The sequence below is a fragment of the Leopardus geoffroyi genome, chromosome C1, assembly GCF_018350155.1.
Source record: "Leopardus geoffroyi isolate Oge1 chromosome C1, O.geoffroyi_Oge1_pat1.0, whole genome shotgun sequence".
NCBI classification, from domain to species: Eukaryota; Metazoa; Chordata; class Mammalia; order Carnivora; family Felidae; genus Leopardus; species Leopardus geoffroyi.
The window spans coordinates 27,560,089-27,580,331 of NC_059328.1; the positions used below are offsets into that span (position 1 = coordinate 27,560,089).

The 20,243-nt window shown below is 40.5% G+C and overlaps 1 protein-coding gene across 1 annotated transcript in view; it reads left to right on the forward strand.

Annotated features, from left to right (window-relative positions):
• Positions 1-6,489, forward strand: part of AGO4 (argonaute RISC component 4) — a 41,006-nt gene extending 34,517 nt beyond the window's left edge. Inside the window, exons 17-18 of the mRNA XM_045476702.1 lie at positions 252-451; positions 2,596-6,489. Of these exons, the coding sequence (XP_045332658.1) occupies positions 252-451; positions 2,596-2,704 (309 nt within the window). The 3' untranslated portion in view covers positions 2,705-6,489. The remainder of the gene's footprint in view (positions 1-251; positions 452-2,595) is intronic.
• The last annotated feature ends 13,754 nt before the right edge of the window (positions 6,490-20,243 follow it).

The window sequence follows — 20,243 nt, forward strand, 5'->3', positions numbered from 1 at the left end:
TTCAGATCTTTGACTTGATAAGGAGATGTTTGCAAACTGAGCAACCAGCTTGAGTAGACTTGTTATTCAACACTATGCATCAGTTTGTTAATGCTTGTATTCTAGAACTGTTATCTTTCCTTCTGGGTATCTGCTTGTAGTTGTGCTAGGAAGGAATACTTCTGAATTTAAGGAGTGGATTTCAATTCTTCTCTCCTCTCAGGTAATTAACCCATGTCAGAAATGTATTAATCATACAAGTCTCTCTCCAGGGAACCAGCCGTCCTTCCCATTACCAGGTCTTATGGGATGACAACTGCTTCACCGCAGATGAGCTCCAACTACTAACTTACCAGCTATGTCACACCTATGTGCGATGCACACGCTCCGTCTCCATTCCAGCTCCCGCATATTATGCCCGGCTTGTAGCATTCCGGGCAAGGTATCATCTGGTGGATAAGGATCATGACAGGCAAGTTTCTCAGGCACCATGAACTCTCTTTTTATCTGAGTCAGAAGCATGTTAAAAAAAAAAAAAAAAAAAAAAAAAAAAAAAAGAGCTACTACAGAGGAGTAAAGCTACTTTTGGAGGAGCTAAACTTCCTTTTAGGATTTAAATTTCAAGAAGCAAATAAAATCACATGTGCCTTTGAGAGCTTATAATGTGACTTTTGGTCCAAGAAGTGCTCAGGCTTGCTCATACTTGCATGGTGTGTCTATACTCTGCCCAAGGGAAAAAGTCTAATTTGGAGCTGCCTGTGGTTTTCCCGTGGAACAAAATGCATTCGGTTCTGTTTAGGTCCTGAGCAGCCTCAGAGGTGGCAGGCACAGTGTCTTGACTCCAGTCCGAGCAGTCACAGGCCTGTGGATTCCACTTCACGCAAGAGGAAGTCCTGAACATTTCGCTTTGCTTTCAGTGCAGTCTGGAAGAATGTACCAGAGTGAATTTGGGCATGTGTGTGGGAGAGGAGGGGTGCCAGACCATTTTTACCCCCAAATAGGGATCTCAGTAAGAATCAGACATTTTGACCTGTTACTGACGACTATTAAATAGCTGAACAAGCTCTCTGCATTAATTTTCTTTTCCAAATGACCATCTGTGAAGTGTAGCAGTTTCTGGGCTCTTCCCCAAGTCTGAATTCAGCTGCTAAATAGTAGACATTCCATTGCAAGTCTATTTCTGTAAGAGTTGAAAATACGCTATTATGGAAAATGCCCAGCTGTGGCTTTATACCTTCCGTTCTGTAATATACATTCATTCATTTAACACATTTATTAGGTATTGACTGTGTGCCCAGCACTGTGCTAGGTACTAAAAATAAAAATACTAAAATGGGGAAGACCTGCTTCCTGGGATTTTCTGTTTCAGTATGGCAGACAAAACAGGCAAACGCAGATCTGACAATTAGCCTGAGGCAGTATAGGTGAGGGACCTCAGAAGAAAGGTTGTTAGAGAAGATTTCATAGCTGGATGGATGGGATTTGGCTCTGGAAAGAAGAGAAAAGGATTTTCCAGGCAGAGGGAACAATGGACAAAAGAGAAAGCAAGTGACATGTTTAGACAATAGCGAGTTTTCTTTGGCTAGAGCATATGAAGCTGAAAAAGTATGTCAGAGCAAGGTTGTCTTTGTTAAATGTAAAAAGCTACTTTGGGGATAAAATATCTGGTCCTTAACCATTAATCGGGCTTACGTGGGAGAGAAGATGAAGTAAAAGATAACTAAGATTATGAGTTTAGATGATAAGGACGCTAATAATTTAGTAAATAATGATAAATAATTTAGTAAAGTAATTAAGTGGCAAAATTAATAAATTAAGTCAGAAGAAGGATGGTGTTTTTTTACAGTTTACTAAGCCCTTTGTAATACATGGCACCCTTAAGAGCTATGTTCAGAAGTTATTATTGTTATCCTGAAAGACCAAAGTTCAAAGGAATTGTTACCTCTCCAAGATCATATAGCTAGTGAGAGGAAGATGAGAAGAGATTCACGGCATAGTGACATTTGCACAATAACATGGTATGTTCCAGCACTGTGCTAGGCGCAGAAATTCATTTGTCAAATGGTTATTGAGGATATACCATGTGCCAGGCACCAGGGATTCGGTGGTGAGTAAGATAGACAAAGTCACTGCTTTCTTGGAGTTTACATTTACTGAGCAAAACATATAGCTAACTATCCAGTTAATAATTTCAATTGTGTTTAATACTATGAAAGAAAAATAGAGGATTCTGTGGAAGTATGTCTCAGGTGGCTCTGACCTGAACTTTGGAATCAGGGAAGACTTCTTTGAGGGAAATGACATCTGGCCGAAGCCTAAAGGACAGGTTGGCTTTAACCAGACATAGGAGGCAGTAGAAGTCCTAATGTAAGCACTGTTAAGGATTTGGGTCTTTGTAGACATTATTCTATTTAATTATTGCAACAGCCCGTTTAATAAGTTGTATTGCATTTTTCAGTTGAGCAAACTCATGTTTAGAGAGACATAAATTATTTAAGGAGGCACAGCTTGAACCTAAGATCTTCTGAAACCCAGTATTATTTGTGCTATTTGAAACATGTGAAGTTTGCAGTAGTCTTTTGTTACACCTGGCTTTTTGCATTATTCTCTTTACAGCGCGGAAGGCAGTCATGTGTCAGGACAGAGCAATGGCCGGGATCCTCAGGCCTTGGCCAAGGCTGTGCAGATTCACCACGATACCCAGCACACAATGTATTTTGCCTGAGAGTCTCAGAAAAAGAACTCAATCAATTTGACACCCCATGCAGCCTCAAAATGTTTCAAATGCCTACCGCCTCTAGAGAGAGCCAAGTTGACTTCAGGTGGTCTACCAGCAGCTCGGAATAGTTGCACTGAATCTATACTTCGCAGCACTGTCTGATGCATCAACAAAATTGAGCCATTTTTTAAAAGTAATAGATACTCCTAGATTGTCTTCTCTGATGCACTGGACTGAATTTTTACCTCATCATGCAAAGGCTGATCAGCCTGAACTTCCTTAAGGACTTTACAAGAAAAGGTTTCTATGGAATATTTTGCTAGCTGTGGTGTTCCCCGCATCCCTCTAGTCTTCTAAGAGACGATTATTCCTTGTTTTCTGTATTCATTGAGTGGGGTGTATGCGTAAGTGGGAGAGAAAAACCAAACAATCTACTTCAGTTCAGCGTAACTGTTTTAATTGTGGGGGTCCATAGACTTTTTAATGGAGATTTCTGACTTCGCCACTATAAATGCCTTTAACGAGCATTAACTTTTGAAAGTTTTACAGAGTTTTGTTAGTTTTCCTACTTTATCTTCTTGATCTCTACAGACTTGTGCTGTGCAAATACAGGCTGCCAGGTGATTGCACTATGTTTGGCTGCAGATGCAGAACAGGCAGCTCTCTTATTTGGTTGGCTTTTGTGAATGTGTAACACAAACAGATGTAATGCATGTCACGGTGACAGATAACACTGCCATGGTAAGAGTACTCCTGTTTCCCCCCTCTTTGAAAAAAAAAAAAAATTAGCTTTTAGTATTTTTCAAAGTTTTCAAAAGTGCCCATTTTATGCTGCTGTGTGGTTTGTTAGATCTAAATGATTTTTAAACTTTTCTCACAGAAAATTAACTTTGGCAATAAACATTTTTTAAGGTCCCTTTTCTTCCTCCCCCTGACAACGTAGTTTTCTAGATGAGATTTCGGTATGATTTTATCAGCTATTTCTTATAGGTCATAATCTGGCAACTTCTGAAACTGGTCAGACAAGACATATATTTCCATGGCTTTTTAAAGAATTATTTTTATCTGTTTTATAGTCACAGTTGGTGTCCTGTCACTTTGTTTTAAAATAAGCTAGAACCAGGACGCTTCCTTATCGGATAGGCTTTGCCAGTCCTTAAGGTACATTGAGCGATGCTGCAACTTGCACAGATGTACCAGCATTTAAAACTGTTTTTCCCGGGAATCAAGGTTACTCACACAATTATGTGCAGTGCAAATTTTTTTGCTTCTCTTTCAACCTGAAATGTATTTGGTAGGGTTTCCCTCCTTTCACTAAACTAAAACTGCATTTATAGAAGAAAAGGTTGACTTTTCTTAACAGAGTCTAGATTCCGATCACAAGGAGATGGGTTACTTTCTTGGTCCAGACAAAGGGAGCTGATCTAAAGCAAGCATCAGTGAACGTGTAGGGGAAAGGAAAGTGTATTTTGTATTTAGTGTAGATAACACTTTGTGAATGGACAACAGTTACATAGAGTCTTGGTAGTTCCAGCCAGTGTTTCCCAGCCCAAATTTTACTGACTTGTGATTCTCTCTCCGGGAACCTCAGAAGTGAAAGCTGGAGAAGGGGATAAAAGCCCTAGAACCACACTCCATATGGCTGAGGCAGGTGCTGGGGGAAGAGACAGACACAATGTGGTAAAACGATTTTGCCACCTCTGTCTGGAAACTGCTGGTGGGGAAACACTGGATCTGATGGTGAAGGGTGTTTGCTTGAACTCATTAGCCGGTCCAAATCTCTTAAACTAGCCTTCTCAAAATCCCAGCAATACAAAGCACTGTTTTTCTTCAGTCTTTTAAAGAAGCTTGTAAATACATTGAAGTTTACATTTCCATGTGCTGTTGATCGGTGGCGCCACCAGTGTTTGCTAAGACTGGTCTCTGAGAGTTTTATAACGTATACTGAGTCCTGTAGCTCATTAAGAGGACTGCAGACATCCTCATTCTCTGCATATAGTGGGATGAAAGCAAGCTCTGTAACTGAGGCACAACATAGGCAGGAGCGAAGAGATGGCAGATGTTAATTTCTTAAGATTTTCCTTTTCTGCAAATACCTCACTTGGATACTACAAATCAGGACATGTTGGTGAGGGGCTGGCTGCTGCTTTTATTCACACTTGTTCAGGGAGAGCTCAGAAAAATAAATACCCTTCAGCATGGCTACCCTGGACCCAAGAGGAGGAAAAACAGAAACTTCTTTAGGAGAAGGAGGACTTACTGGCGTCCAGGATGTGAAGGACTCTTGGTGGCTGGCTGGCTGGCCAGCAGGCACCACACCTGCACTTGAGTGCCTCCGGCTTGCTTGTTAATAATGCACAGAAGAAGTGTCACTTCTCACCATCTCCTGCACGTATGGAGCAGGGAGCGAGGCGGAATGCCGGGAAGCCCTGATTTACTTGCCGGCAGTCAGGCTGTATGCTTGACCTTGAACTATACAGTTTGTACAACCTCAGTCAGTCCTATACACTGGGGCAAATCAGTGTGGTGGTGGAGGAAAAGCCGGGAGGCCTATTTTTATAGGAAACAGTACCTTTAAGGGGGCAAATGCTGTAGTTTTGGATGAAAGGAAAGAAATATGGAAGAACTAGGATAATTGGAAAAAACTTGCTGGCGGGGGTGGGGGGGGGGGACGGTGAATCTTTAAGAGGTAACCGCTGCAGAATCAGAGTTGCAGCAATACTGTTGCAAGCAAGTCTAAATACATAGTTTCAATTTGGCTTGACAATTTGAATATGATAACCCCTTTGGACTGACTGAATCGTTATGCATGTGTCAATCAATGGGAGGTGTGCATTCTCTAGAAGTAGATTTACTGTTTGGTTTTTTAAAATGCAGCCTGTTTAGGCACTGTCATGTGGTGTGAAAGATTGAAATGTAGCAATGCTAAAGAGTAACAATTAGGGGATAAGGCACGGGGATATTAAGAGAATGGTGAAGATCCAAATGTTGAACCGATTATGTTTTGTTGTTATTGTTGTTCGCTGTTGAACCCTGAGTGGTTGATAAGGTGAACTAGTGGCTTAATGCAGCCAGCAGTCTGGGCAGGCAGAACATATTCATTCTTACTGTAAATTCTATTTGCTGCTTCCAAAGGTGATGATTTATAAGCAGACATGTTCTATATGGTCTGTATTTTAGGATCTGGCACCCAGACTATATCAGAGCTTATCTACCTGGCTCAGCTATCTACCCTTCCTGTGGGAAAAGGCAATCCACTGTCTAAGAAGGCTCACTCTCTTCTGCCCTGCCCTAGCAACCCTTTGTGGATGTGCTGTAAGATTTTCTTGCTCAATAGCAAGGTGGTAGCTCTGCTTTCATTTTAAGAAAGTAGAGGCTGAGGGCATTGTGTCAATACTGCTTCAACTCCAAGGATTTTTCCTTGTAAAATTAAAGGGAAGATCTTGTTATTGATTAACCATTTTCTTATCCCTTGCTATTGACATTCATGCTCTTTCTATGTCTGGTGGCTAAAAATGTTTGCATTTGTTCATTTGACTAATGGTGTAATTTTGGTTTCTATATTGTTAGACCTGTAATGTTTTAAAATGTATTTTATTAACTCTGGACTGGATGTATGTCTCTAGCAATACGAGGTACTTTCTAAACTATTAAGGGAGGGGTGGTATCCCCATGTTAAGACAAGATGATGGTTGTTTAAATTTTGCATTTTTTTTTTTTTTTGGCCTGCAGGGATATTTTGTGTTCATGTGTCCAAAAGAGAATAAATTGGCATTCTTGTGCCAAAAGTTGTTTTTTGGTGTCAAATTTCAAATACATATGGAGTATACTGTAATGGAAACAGACATGGTTGCTTTTTAAAAACAATTTCCGGGGCGCCTGGGTGGCTCAGTCGGTTAAGCGTCCGACTTCGGCTCAGGTCAAGATCTCACAGTCCGTGAGTTCGAGCCCCGCGTTGGGCTCTGTGCTGACAGCTCAGAGCCTGGAGCCTGTTTCAGATTCTGTGTCTCCCTCTCTCTCTGCCCCTCCCCTGTTCATGCTCTGTCTCTCTCTGTCTCAAAAATAAATAAACATTAAAAAAATTTTTTTTAAATAAAAACAATTTCCTCCATTTAAGAAGTTTGAGATAGGGGCGCCTGGGTGGCGCAGTCGGTTAAGTGTCCGACTTCAGCCAGGTCACGATCTCGCGGTCCGTGAGTTCGAGCCCCGCGTCAGGCTCTGGGCTGATGGCTCAGAGCCTGGAGCCTGTTTCCGATTCTGTGTCTCCCTCTCTCTCTGCCCCTCCCCCATTCATGCTCTGTCTCTCTCTGTCCCAAAAATGAATAAACGTTGAAAAAAAAAATTAAAAAAAAAAAGAAGTTTGAGAGAGAACAGAGGGGAAACTTAGTGTTTTTAACTCCTGGGTCTCCCTATCTCTAGAAATTGATACTTGGGGATTTGGGAAGAGCTTCTCAGCAAAATTTCACATATGAAAATTTTTATAAGATTCATCAGGTTCTCAGGATAGCTCTTAACAGGAAAATCTATTTCAGTGAAGTTTTGAGAAAAATCTGCAGTCTCCAGAGGGCAGTACAGCCACATACTTTAAGACTAACTTTTCGAGAGGAGGAGCTGTCTAAATTCCCCCAACCTGTGGCTATCCAGTCTTAAGTCCTTAAAAAATTCTCACCACATTTGGGTGAGTCACAGCAGGGATAATGCAGAGATTTTCACAATATGGTACTTATTTTCAGGGAATTTATGGTTTACCAGAGGGACAAGTTCTGCATACAACACACTTTACTACAGGTAGTTGTTTTTTTCCATCAGCACAATATCCCCCTCTCCCCGTTTACCCACTGTCAAACATTTATCACAAACTCAGTACATGCCAAACTCTGCCTAGATGCCAGGAAAATAGAAGAGTAAAAACTTAATCCTTCAAAGAGTTCATTCCAATATAGCATGGGGTAAGGGAGGCAGTGAGATTAACATTATCTGAGTGCCTAGTATAACCAGTCAGTTTATATTGACGTCTTTACTTCCAGTGACAGTCCTTTCACGCTGATAACAGTATCCCTTTTTTGAAGATGAGGAGTCTGCTTCAAAAAGGATAAATAACACACAGTCCCTGGATGGCACAGGCCTGTCTAATTATTACCCCTATGGTTGAGCACAAAATGACAGGAGCTTAGAAGGAGAAACAACTTTTGCTATGGGGAGTCAGGAAAGACTTTACAGTGGTGGTGAATTTGGGGATAGGTCAGCAGGAGTTTACCAGGTGGACAAAGAGGATGAGGGGATTCTAGACACACTATTCCCATACAGTAGATTGTGGTGGCTGCATTTTTTGTCTGTCTAAGTGCTTTCCCTTACTCCTCCTTTGGGTGATGGAATATCTCCTATGGGAATCTCATTATTTAGTGTGTTTCAGGTAAGTCTAAATGACCTTCCCACCTTGTCCCCCACCATATGTGTCATGTTCATGTCCATTCTTGAATCAGTCACTGGGGGATGTACACCAGCTAAGAATGACTAGTGTGTCCACTCCTCTGTGTAAGTGTATGTGTGTGGGGGGGAGTGGGTGTCAGTGGGTGTGACCAGCAAGTAGGAGAGGCACAGATTATTACAAGCCATATGCCTCTCTCTCCATCTCTTGGCTCTGATTTCCTCTATGTTGACTTTATTCTCCAGAGGCTAGTGACAATCATATAAGGAGAAGAGGTATAAAAGCAGACGAGGAAAGTAGAATCTATATTGCAAATTGACTGGAGAAGAAAAGAAATAAGTTTAACAAACATATCTGGAGCTCCTATTATGCAGTAGGAAATATGAAAGACACAAGTTATGGCCATGGAAAGGTTCATTTGTAAACTTGGGGTCATACATGTAACAAAGTAGCTTTGAAAGATACGTGCCTTGAGAAATGTATACATGGAACCATGGGATCACTTGGAGAGGTTCCCAACCCAGCTAGGGGATGATAAAGGAAGGCTTCTTAGAGGAAGTGATGAATGAGTTGCCTCATAATGAATAAGTACAAGTTTTATAAATGAACTAGGTGGAAGAAGGCATTCTAAGAATTCTCATCATTGGCAAAGTCACAGAGAGAAAAAAAAAGATGATGAATTATTTAGATGAATTACAAGTAATTTCAGTACTCTTAGATCATAAAGGGTGAGGGAGGAAGAGATGATAAATTTGGATGACAGAGGCAAGCACCAGTTCCTGACAGGACAGGACTTGAATGGCATGCTAAGAGGTTAGAGTTTATCCATAGGTGCAGGGGAATAGCACAATCTTATTTGTGTCAGTGATGTAGCAGTAGTGTTGTGGGTATGTTGAAGCAGAAGTTTTGCTGAAGGGAAGTTAGAGTTTTATTGTAGTAGCCCTAACAGAAGATGATGAGGGTTGAATTTGAGTAGTGATAGTGCAGTTGGAGAGAAGGGATGAACATGAGAGATTCCAGAAAGTAGAAAAAGCAGAACTTGAAAGTGGACATAGAGAGTGTGGGGAAGAAGGCCGACTCATCGCGACTCCCAGGTTTCTGCCACTGAGAGAATGAACACAGATGAAAAAGAAAATCTGTACCTTATGGGAAGGAGGAAGGTGGTAAGTTCAGTTTTGGACAAATTGGATTTGAAGGTGGTACATGTGGACTGGAGAAAGTTTGGGAGTCATCAGTAAATAGGTGGTGATTAAAACTATTCATACATGTGTTCAGGAAGATTGTTCAGGGCAAGAAGAAATAAGAAATATGGATTACCGGGAGAGACAGATCTTTAAAAGATAGACACAGAAAGAGGCACATCCAGTTGAGCGCAGACTCTTGATTTCGGCTCAGGTCATAATCTCACGGTTCGTGAGTTCGAGCCCTGCTTCCGGCTCCGCGCTGACAGTAAGGAGCCTGCTTTGGATCCTCTCTCCCTCTCTCTCTGCCCCCCCATGCTTTCTCTCTCTCTCTCTCAAAAATAAATGAATAAACTTAAAATTTTTTTAAAGCTTAATCTATATATTATGCATATTTTTATATTTATATTTTTAAGTTTAACCTATATTTTTATATGTTAGATATATAATCTATAATTCTTATTATATATAATTATGTAAATATAATTCCCATTATATATAAAATTCCTATTATATATATAATCTTTCTCTCTCTCTCTCTCTCTCTCTCTCTCTCTCTCTTTATATATCTTCCATTAGTTCTATTTTTCTGGAGACTCCTGATTAATATTGAAGGTAACTGCCCTTTTTCTTCTGGCTGCTTCCAGTATCTTCTCTTCCTTTTTGATTTTCAACACTTTGACTATAAAAGGCCTAGGTATCTTTACATGAACCTGCTTGAGACTTTGTCTTATTCATTTTTGTGAAATTGGCACTTAGTGTCTGGCATATAGTTGGTGCTCTTTAATGTATGTTACACACAAAATCCATAGACTATCACAGATATTTAAGGAAGTAATGCTTGAAAAGCCCTCCACCCTATGCTTTGCTCTCCCAGTGGTCCTATCTTATCTAATTCTGAACTCTAGTCTCTGTGATATCTTTCCTTGACTCTGCTCCTTGCCCCTGGACTTGGTTGGCATTTGAACTTGGTGTTTTCTTGTGTTTAATCCTGCCTTTCCCAGCTGCCTTCACTTGGCTGTCCTCAGAGTGTCAGGGTCCTTTGTGACATTAATCCCCCAGTCCCAACCCTGTGTATCGGGGGAGGGGGAGGGCAATTCTGATATTAGGAATAATAAAGAGTTTTAAAATTCTTGTTAGGGGCGCCTGGGTGGCGCAGTCGGTTAAGCGTCCGACTTCAGCCAGGTCACGATCTCGCGGTCCGTGAGTTCGAGCCCCGCATCAGGCTCTGGGCTGATGGCTCAGAGCCTGGAGCCTGTTTCCGATTCTGTGTCTCCCTCTCTCTCTGCCCCTCCCCCGTTCATGCTCTGTCTCTCTCTGTCCCAAAAATAAATAAACGTTGAAAAAAAAATTAAAAAAAAAAAAGATACCGTACATAGGGGTGCCTGGGGGGCTCAAGTGTCTGACTTCAGCTCTGATCTCACAGTTCATGGGTTCAAGCCCCGTGTCAGGCTCTGTGCTGACAGTGCAGAGCCTGGAAACTGCTTCGGATTCTGTGTCTCCCTCTCACTCTGCTCCTCCCCCAGTTGTGCTCTGTCTCTCTCAAAAATAAATAAATAAACACTTTTAAAAAATTTTTAAAAGATACCACACACAATGGCAATCTATTTCAAATATTACCTTTCAATGCATACACATTTCTATATAGTTGTAGTCTTAATGCATATAGGATTTCATATTTCTATTATTTCACTATTACATAATGAAGTTATCCTTTTTCAAGACTGAAGTCATGTCATTTTGCAGTCACAATAATTCATTGGACAACATTTATTGAATACCTACTGCCTACATGACATTGTATTAGGCACTGGGGCTACAAATATAAATAAAGTTTGGTTTTTCTTCACGCTTCTGAGACTTTTACATGTTTAGAGGAGGAGGAGGTGGAGGAGGAGGAGGAAAGGAAAGGCTACGTCGTCGACAAAAGAGAGCAGCTAAGTGTTGCCACATGTATCACAGGAAGTTCAAGCAGGGACACATGGGAGGGAATATCATAGGTTGTCGTGAAGTCAGGAAGCCTTGAGCTGAGTTTTGAAATACAAGTAGTTTCATCAGTAAGATGGAGGAGATGTTGAGGTTTTAGGGGGATTAATATATCATATGCTCATCCCTACACCAGTTCAGAACCAACTGAAAAATGGACATAGATATCATATAGTTGGACAAAAAGCAAGATGTCAGCTTTATTGCTGGTAAGACGTAGATAAGAGGACTTTCTTAGAAGTGATGGCAAATGAGAGTGCTAAAATTGCCATTTATTTAAGCATGCTTACCTTCACAGCAAGCACAGGACAACCTTGGTTTTCCACACAAGGCAAGAGTCAACTTTTCCCAGTTTAGTGATTAAAAACTTGAGAATAAAATCAAAATTTTAAAAATCCCATTTATTATATTTTATTTTTTTTAAGTTTGTTTGTTTGTTTTGAGAGAGAGAAAGAGACAAAATGAGCAGGGCAGGGGCAGAGAGAGAGGGGAAGAGAGAGAGAATCCCAAGCAGGCTCCACACTGTCAGCGCAGAGCCCAATGCGGGGCTCGAACCCATGAACTGTGAGATCACGACCTGAGCTGAAACCAAGAGTCAGATGTTTAACCAACTGAGCCACCCAGGCATCCCCAAAAATCCCATTTAAACAGCATCTAAAATATAAAATTCTTAGGGATAAATTTGAACAAAGATGAAAAGATGTGTAAGAACTGTACATTGAAAACTAGAAAACATTGCTGATGGAAATTAAAGGCCTTCATAAATGGAGAGGTACATTATGATCATGGATCAGAAAACTTAAAAGCATTAAGGTGTTATTTGTACCCAAATTGATCTATAGCTCTAACGCAATCCCAATCAAAATCCAGCAGGCTTTTGGTAGAAATTTACAGCTGATTATTTATTTATTTATGTATTTATTTATTTATTTATTTATTTATTATTTTAAATAGGCTCCACGCCCAATGTGGGGCTTGAACTCATGATATGAGATCAAGAGTTGCATGCTCTACTGAGTGAGTCAGTCAGGCACCCTAGAAATTTATAGCTGATTTTTAAAAATTTATATTGGAATGCAAAGGACCTCAAATAGCTAAAAACAACTTTGAAAAGAAAAACATAGTTGGAGAACTTATGCTAACTGTGGAGGATGGATTCTAAGATGGTCCCACGATCCCCGCTTCCTGGTGTTCATATCTTTGTATAATCCCCTACACTTGAGCGTGAACAAGGCCTATGGCTTGCTTCAAACCAACAGAACACAGTGACAGGATGTCATTTTGTGATTACATTAAGTTACATAAGACTCATCTTGCTAGCCAACTCACTCTAAAGTGACTCTCTCTCTCTATCTCCACCCCCCTTCCCACTGCTTTTAAACATGTTGGGGAGACACAGGTGGCAAAGAGTTGTGAAGGGCCTCTGGAGCCTCTAGGTGGCCTCCAGCTGCTAGCCAACAAAAAAATGGGAGCTCTTGGTTATACAGCCGCAATGAACTAAATGATGCACACAAGCTGAAAAGTAGATTTTTTCCTAGTCAAGCTTCTAGATGAGAATCCAGGCCTGGCCTACATTTTGATTGCACCCTGTGAGATGCTAAGCAGAGGATCTAGCTAAGCTCTGCCTGGACTCCTGACTCACAGAGACTGTGCCATAATAAATATGTGTTATTTTAAGCCTCTAAATTTGTGACAATTCTTATGCAACAATAGATAACTAGTACAATACCTGATCTCAAGACTTATTATAAAGTTACAATAATCAACAGTGTGGTATTGGCATAAAGATAGACAGATAGATATATGAAACAGAATGGAGTCCAGAAATAGACCCATACATATGGCCAATTGATTTTCAACACAAGTGCCAGGACAATGTAATGAGGGCAATTTTTTCGATAACTGTATAGGCTTGTGAAAAGAAAAGAAAAAAAAGAACTTTGACTTTACTTCTCACTATATACAACAAATAGCTCATAATGGATAGATAATAGACCTAAATGTAAAAGCTAAAAACTTCTAAAACTATAAAACTTCCAGAAGAAAACATGGAAGAAAACCTTAAATTCCCTTGTATTTGGCAAATATTTTATTTTTTTTAAGTTTTTTTAAAAACATTTATTCATTTTTGAGAGTGAGAGAGGCAGAGGGTGAGTGGGGGAGGGGCAGAGAGAGAGAGAGAGACACACACACAGAATCTGAAGCAGGCTCCAGGCTCCGAGCTGTCAGCACAGAGCCCAACGCAGGGCTCAAACGCACGAACCATGAGGTCATGACCTGAGCCGAGGTCGGACACTTAAACGACTGAGCCACCCAGGTGCCCGATGATTTTTAAAACATAACACAAAAGCCATCAATTATAACAGAAAAAAAATGTCAATAAGTTTGGTTCCATGGAAATTAAAATTTTTTGCTCTTCAAAACATTGTTATGAAAATGAAAGGCAAGCCATAATCAAAAGAAAATATATGCAAAGCATGTATCTGCTAAAGGACTTGTATCGAGAATATATGAGGAATTCTTACAATTTAACAAGACAGATAACCCGATTTAAAAATGGCTAAAATATCTGAACAGACACTTCAACTGAGAAAATATACAAATGACAAATAAGCACGTGAAAAGATGATAAATATAATTCGTCATTAAGAAAGTGTAAATTGAAACCACAATGAGATACCACCATACTCCCACTGGAAAACTAAAATTAGAAAGACTGAGCACACCAAGTATTTGGGAAGACGTGGAGCACCAAAAATCCTCACACACTTCTGGTGAGAGTGTAAAATAATGCAATTGTTTGGAAAACGGTTTGGCTGCTATTTTTTTTTTTTAATTTTTTTTTTAACGTTTATTTATTTTTGAGACAGAGAGAGACAGAGCATGAACAGGGGAGGGTCAGAGAGAGGGAGACACAGAATCTGAAACAGGCTGCAGGCTCTGAGCGGTCAGCACAGAGCCCCACGCAGGGCTCAAACTCATGGATGGTGAGATCATGACCTGAGCCGAAGTCAGACGCTTAACCGACCAAGCCACCCAGGCGCCCCAGTTTGGCTGTTTCTTAAAAAGTTCTTTAAGATCTTCTTTAAAAGTTATGCACCTTCTGTGAGACCTAACCATTCCATTCCCAGGTGTTTTCTCAAGTAAATATCCAAAAGACTTGCAGGAAAATATTAATAGCTTTTTATTTGTTCATTTGTTGTTGTTTTTAAATTCCAATATAATTAATGTACAGTGTTATATTAGTTTCAAGTGTAAATATAGTGATTCAACAATTCTGAACGTTACTCAGTGCTCATCACCGTAAGTGTACTCTTAATCCCCTTCATTTATTTCACCCATTCCCCTGCCCCCCACCTCCCCTTTGGCAACCACCAGTTTTTTTCTCTATATTTAAGAGTCTGGGTTTTTTGTTTGTTTGTTTGTTTATCTCTTTTTTTGTCTTCTTAAATTCCACATATGACTAAAATCATATGGTATTGTCTTTCTCTGGCTTATTTCACTCAGCATTATACCCTCCAGATCCATCCATGTTGCTGCAAATGGCAAGATTTCATTCTTTTTTACAGCTGAGTAATACTCGTGTGTGTGTGTGTGTGTGTGTGCGTGCGCACCCCACATCCTCTTTATCCATTCATCTACGGATGAACGCTTGCGTTGCTTCCATAATTTGGCTATTGTAAATAACGCTGCAATAAACATAGGGGTGCATATATTTTTTTGAATTAGTGTTTTTGTCATAGCTGTTTTGTTTCTAAAGACCTAAAGCTGAAAACAACCCAAATGCCCATCAACATGTGAATGAATAAACAAATGGTCATATGTCTATATAATGGAAGACTCTGCGGCATTAAAAGTAAGGAATATTGATAAAACATGGATGAATTATAAAATAATTACGGTATGTGAAAGAAACAACCAAAAAAAAAAAAAAAAGAATTTATCTTGGTTATATAAAATAGTAGAAAAACTAAAACCTATGGCACAGAGAAACAGATCAGTGTTTGGGGTGGCAGGGAGGCCAAGAAGAACCAGAGGCAGGATTATAAATGCGCGGGAGCAGGCTTTTGAAGGGGATAGATATGTTCCTCTGTGTCTTGATTGTGGTGACAGATTCACCACATGTATTTTATTCAAACCTCACTGGATTGCACACTTCCAATATATGCAGTTTATTGAATATCAGTTGAACACGGTGAGGTGTGGGTAAGCAAGAACACGCTTTCAGGAGACCTCAGTGGCGGGAATTAGGGGCGGGGGCGGAGCTAGGCCGCGCACGCTCAGTCCTCCTTTCATGCTCACCAATCAGATCCCTGTTGGGCGACCTGGTGCGGCTGCGGCGGTGTGCATTAGCGAGAGGACGCCATGGCGCGCTGCAGCTTGGCGAAGCGCGGGCTGCGAGCTTGCTTGAGGCCTGCTCGAAACTCGGTGGCCTTTTATCATGAGGGCCCACAGGAGCCATTGAAGGACTCAAACCAGGCAAGTGGTATAACCCATGTTCAGTTTGAACTAATATTTTGAAGCTGTGTGGAAAATGGGCTCGAGAGTGGGGAACGACCCGTCGGGAGGTTGTGGTAATTTTTCCCTCTCGCTGTTGGTCTCCCCCATTCAACCGTGAATTCTGGACGAAAAGGACAGTTTCGCATTTGTCGCCAACGTGACCCCTACATGCATCCCGGCCTCGTGGCTGGTGGTCACTGAATTTCTGTGGAAGGGGTTGAGTCGTCTACAGTCACACAGCTCCCAAGAGCAGGATTCAGAACTAGCGCTTTTTGACTCCCGGCCGTTTCTTGCCAAGCGTAATGAACATCTAGACAATATTCGATTTTCATTTGGGGATTCGTCCGTGTAGTCGGTGCAACGATTTTGCCAGCCGTGAAATGCCCATTGTAAATTATGAGGGGTTTCCGAGACTCTGTGGAGGGGTGGGCGTGTTTTGAAAACTACACAAGAGGGGCGCCCGGGGCCTGGGTGGCTCAGTGGGTTGAATGGCCGACTTCGGCTCAGGTCATGATCTCGCGGTCTGTGAGTTCGAGCCCCGCGTCGGGCTCTGTGCTGACAGCTCGGAGCCTGGAGCCTGTTTCAGACTCTGTGTCTCCCTCTATCTCTGCCCCTCCCCTGTAAGTAAGTAAGTAAGTAAGTAAGTAAATAAATAAATAAATAATACACAAGATTGACACAGCAGGGTTGAGTCAGACTAGGGCACCTGCCTTTTCGAGGCACTGCATTTGGCGCGGAATGAGCCTGTTTCAGACTCTGTGTCTCCCTCTATCTCTGTCCCTCCCCTGTAAATAAATAAATAAATACATACATACATACATAAATATTACACAAGATTGACACAGCAGGGTTGAGTCAGACGAGGGCACCTGCCTTTTCGAGGCACTGCATTTGGCGCGGAATGTGTCAATGAGGACATTGTCATTGTTGTCTTTCTTGTACAACAGACAGCGAAATTGTCACTGCTGTCCTGTACAACAAAGAAATAACAAAAAGGGGTGCCAAGTGCCCTGAGAGCAAGTTCTAAGCTCTTTTTTTTTCCCCCTGAAATTTTACCATCATGTGCTCTTGTTCGGGTTTTTTGTTGTTGTTGTTGTTTTTTTCCTTTGGGTGTACTAAGCACAGAATGGCCCCTTTGTGGGAATTTGTGTCCTTTAGTTCTGAGAAAGTATTTTGTATTAGATTTTGGATGATTTCTTCTCCATTTTGTTCTCCTCTTTCCTAAACTGGATCTTTCATTGTTCGGATGTGCGACCTAATGAATGGCTCCTCTAATTTTCTTAAAATTTTCACTTTTGTTTTCCGACTCTCTTTTCTGTTGTTGTTGCTGTTGTTCTACTTTCTGGGATAATTTTCCCTTTTCTTTAATGTATGAATTTAAAGTTTTTGCTATATTTACATTTTCTCTAAATTATTCCCATTAGAATCTCCTTGTAGTTTGATCACTGCAGTATCTTTTATCTTTCTGAGAGTATAAAATGCAATTGGGAGGGTAGTTTTCTTGCATTCCCTTTGTGTGATCTCTGTTTCCTTTGAGTTGTGTTTACTGTTTGCTTTGTTCTCTGACTTTCATGTTGAGGAACCTTCGAATAATAGTATTAGCTACCATTTATTGAGTACTTTAGTGTTATGGGCAAATTTCTAAGCTCTTACAAATATTATTTAATCCTCATAACAACTAATGAAGTGGATGTCACTACCCTCAATTTATGAATGCTAAAATGAAGGAAATGAGAGCATGCATAGCTTTTTAAATAAAAGTAACACAGCTTGTAAGTGGTGAAGATATTTATCAAGGCAGTCGAGGACATGTGTTCTTTTTTTTTTTTTTTTTTTCTTTATTTTTAATTTACATGCAAGTTAGCATATAGTGCAATAATGATTTCAGGAGCAGAATCCAGTGATTCATCCCCTACATATAACACCTATATAACATCCTAACAAGTGTCCTCCTTTTTTAAAAAAAGGTTTTTTTTAACGTTTATTTTTGAAGGAGAGGGAGACAGAGCGTGAGCAGGAGGGGGGCAGAGAGAGAGGGAGACACAGAATCTGAAGCAGGCTCCAGGCTCTGAGCTATCAGCACAGAGCCTGATGCAGGGCTTGAACTCACGAGCTGTGAGATCATGACCTGAGCTGAAGTCAGATGCTTAACGGACTGAGCCACCCAGGTGCCTCCTAACAAGTGTTTTCCTTAATACCCCTTGCCCATTTGGCCCTTACCCCCACCCACAGCCCCTCCAACAACCCTCAGTTTGTTCTCTTATATTTTGTCCCCCTCCCTGTTTTTATATTATTTTTGCTTCCCTTCTCTTAGGTTCATCTGTTTTGTATCTTAAATTCCACATATGAGTGAAGTCATATGATATCTGTCTTTCTCTGACTGACTTATTTCACTTAGCATAATACCTAGTTCCATCCACATTGTTGCAAATGGCAGGATTTAATTCTCTTTGATTGATAAGTAATACTCTATTGTATAAATATACCACATCTTCTTTATCCATTCATCTATCATTGGACATTTGGGCTCTTTCCATACTTTGGCTATTGTCAATAGCTTAGCTATAAACATTGGGGTGCATGTGCTAGGGCATGTGTTCTTAAACCACTATTGTTTACTGCCTCATATTTAAGAGTGAGACTTGGATTCTGGTTATTGATGGTGGATTACACAACCACATTAACCTGTTTCCTCAATTACCCCCACAAAAACAATAATAAGTGGATTTTTTAAAAAAGGTACAAACTCATAAGGACATAGAATAGAGGAGAGGAGAAAACAGGAACAAATTTTTGGAAGTTAGAAATCCTGTGCATCAGTGGTAGCTGACTTTGCACATCCTAGAAAGCTATATCCTAAAGTGATGTGGGAGAAAACCAAAAGGCAAACCAGTTTAACCTGCAGACCACCTTCTTTCTGTCTCCCAGCCTCCTTCTCACACAGACACAGACACCCACAGGTTAGGAATTGGAGGAACCAAAAACCTGTTGGCCTGGAGATAAAGGTGGGGCTTAAAAAGGGAAGATCGGTTGAAAGAATGGTAAAAATCTGCCCAGATCTTTTTCCACTTTACAGCAGTCAGCTGACTGCTCATCTGGGCTATATCTAACCTCAAAGAAGTCTGAAGGTTTATTCTCTGGGGAGGATAAAACACAATCTTAGTCTGGGAGATACTAAGTATAATTGAGGTAAGAAGTATCGCACTGAATATAGGCAGTGAGTGAATGTATACACATTAAGCTGAACCACTGCTCTAAATGTTTTATGTGTAGTAAACAATTTAATTCTCCCAACATCTGTATAGAGGTGGGTGTTGTTTTTCCTAGATTTACAGATGAGAAAACTGAGGCACAGTGAAATTAAATTAGTTGTCTAAGATCACACAGATAATTACAAAAGAATATTCATAATGTATATATGGTATAAAGAAAAATGCTATAGTGAACACCTATTACCATTTAGTTTATCACAAAAAAGAAAAAGAGAGGGAGAATATTACTTAGACCTTTTTTTTTGCCTTGTACTATTTTATTTTGTTCTTTTTTTTAAATGTTTATTTATTTTTGAGAGAGAGAGAGGAGAGAGAGTACAAGCAAGGGAAGGGCAGAGAGAGAGAAAGAGAGAGAGAGAGAGAGAGAGAGAGAGAGAGAGAGAGAGACAGAATCTGAAGCAGGCTCCAGGCTCCAACCTGTCAGCTCGGAGCCTGATGCAAGGCTCAGACCCACAAACTGAGATCATGACCTGAGCTGAAGATGGACACTTAATCAACTGAGCCACCCAAGTGCCCCCCTCTTTTATTTTGTTCTTAACTTTAACTTTTGAAATGTGTTCCTTCAAAATCCAGTCCTATTTTTTCCTCTCTTGGATGTAACTACTACCTTGAAATTTGGGTCTACCATTCCCTTGCTTTTCTATGTTGTTTAATACATATAATTTTGTTCTTTTATTAATGTTTTTTCATATTTATTTATTTTGAGAGAGAGTGAGAGCAGGGGTGAGGGCAGAGAGAGAGAGAGGGAGAGAGAGAATCCCCAGCAGGCTCTGAGTTATCAACACAGAGCCTGAGTTGGGGCTCAATCTTATGAACTGTGAGATCATGACCTGAGGCAAAATCAAGAGTCAGGTGCTTAACTGACTGAGCCACCCAGGCACCCCACATATAAAACTGTTTTGCATATCTAAAACATATTTTTAAATTTTATTTATTTATTTTGAAAGAGAGAGGCAGGATGGGGGAGAGAGAAGAGAGAGAATCTCAAGCACTGATAGTGCAGAGCCTGATGTGGGGCTCGAACCTATGAACCATGAGATCATGACCTGAGCTGAAACCAAGAGTTGAATGCTTAACCACCCAGGCATCCCTGAATATTTTTTTTTTAGGTTTATTTATTTATTTTGAGAGAAAGAGAGAGTGCATGAGAGGGGCAGATAGAGAGGGAGAGAGAGAGA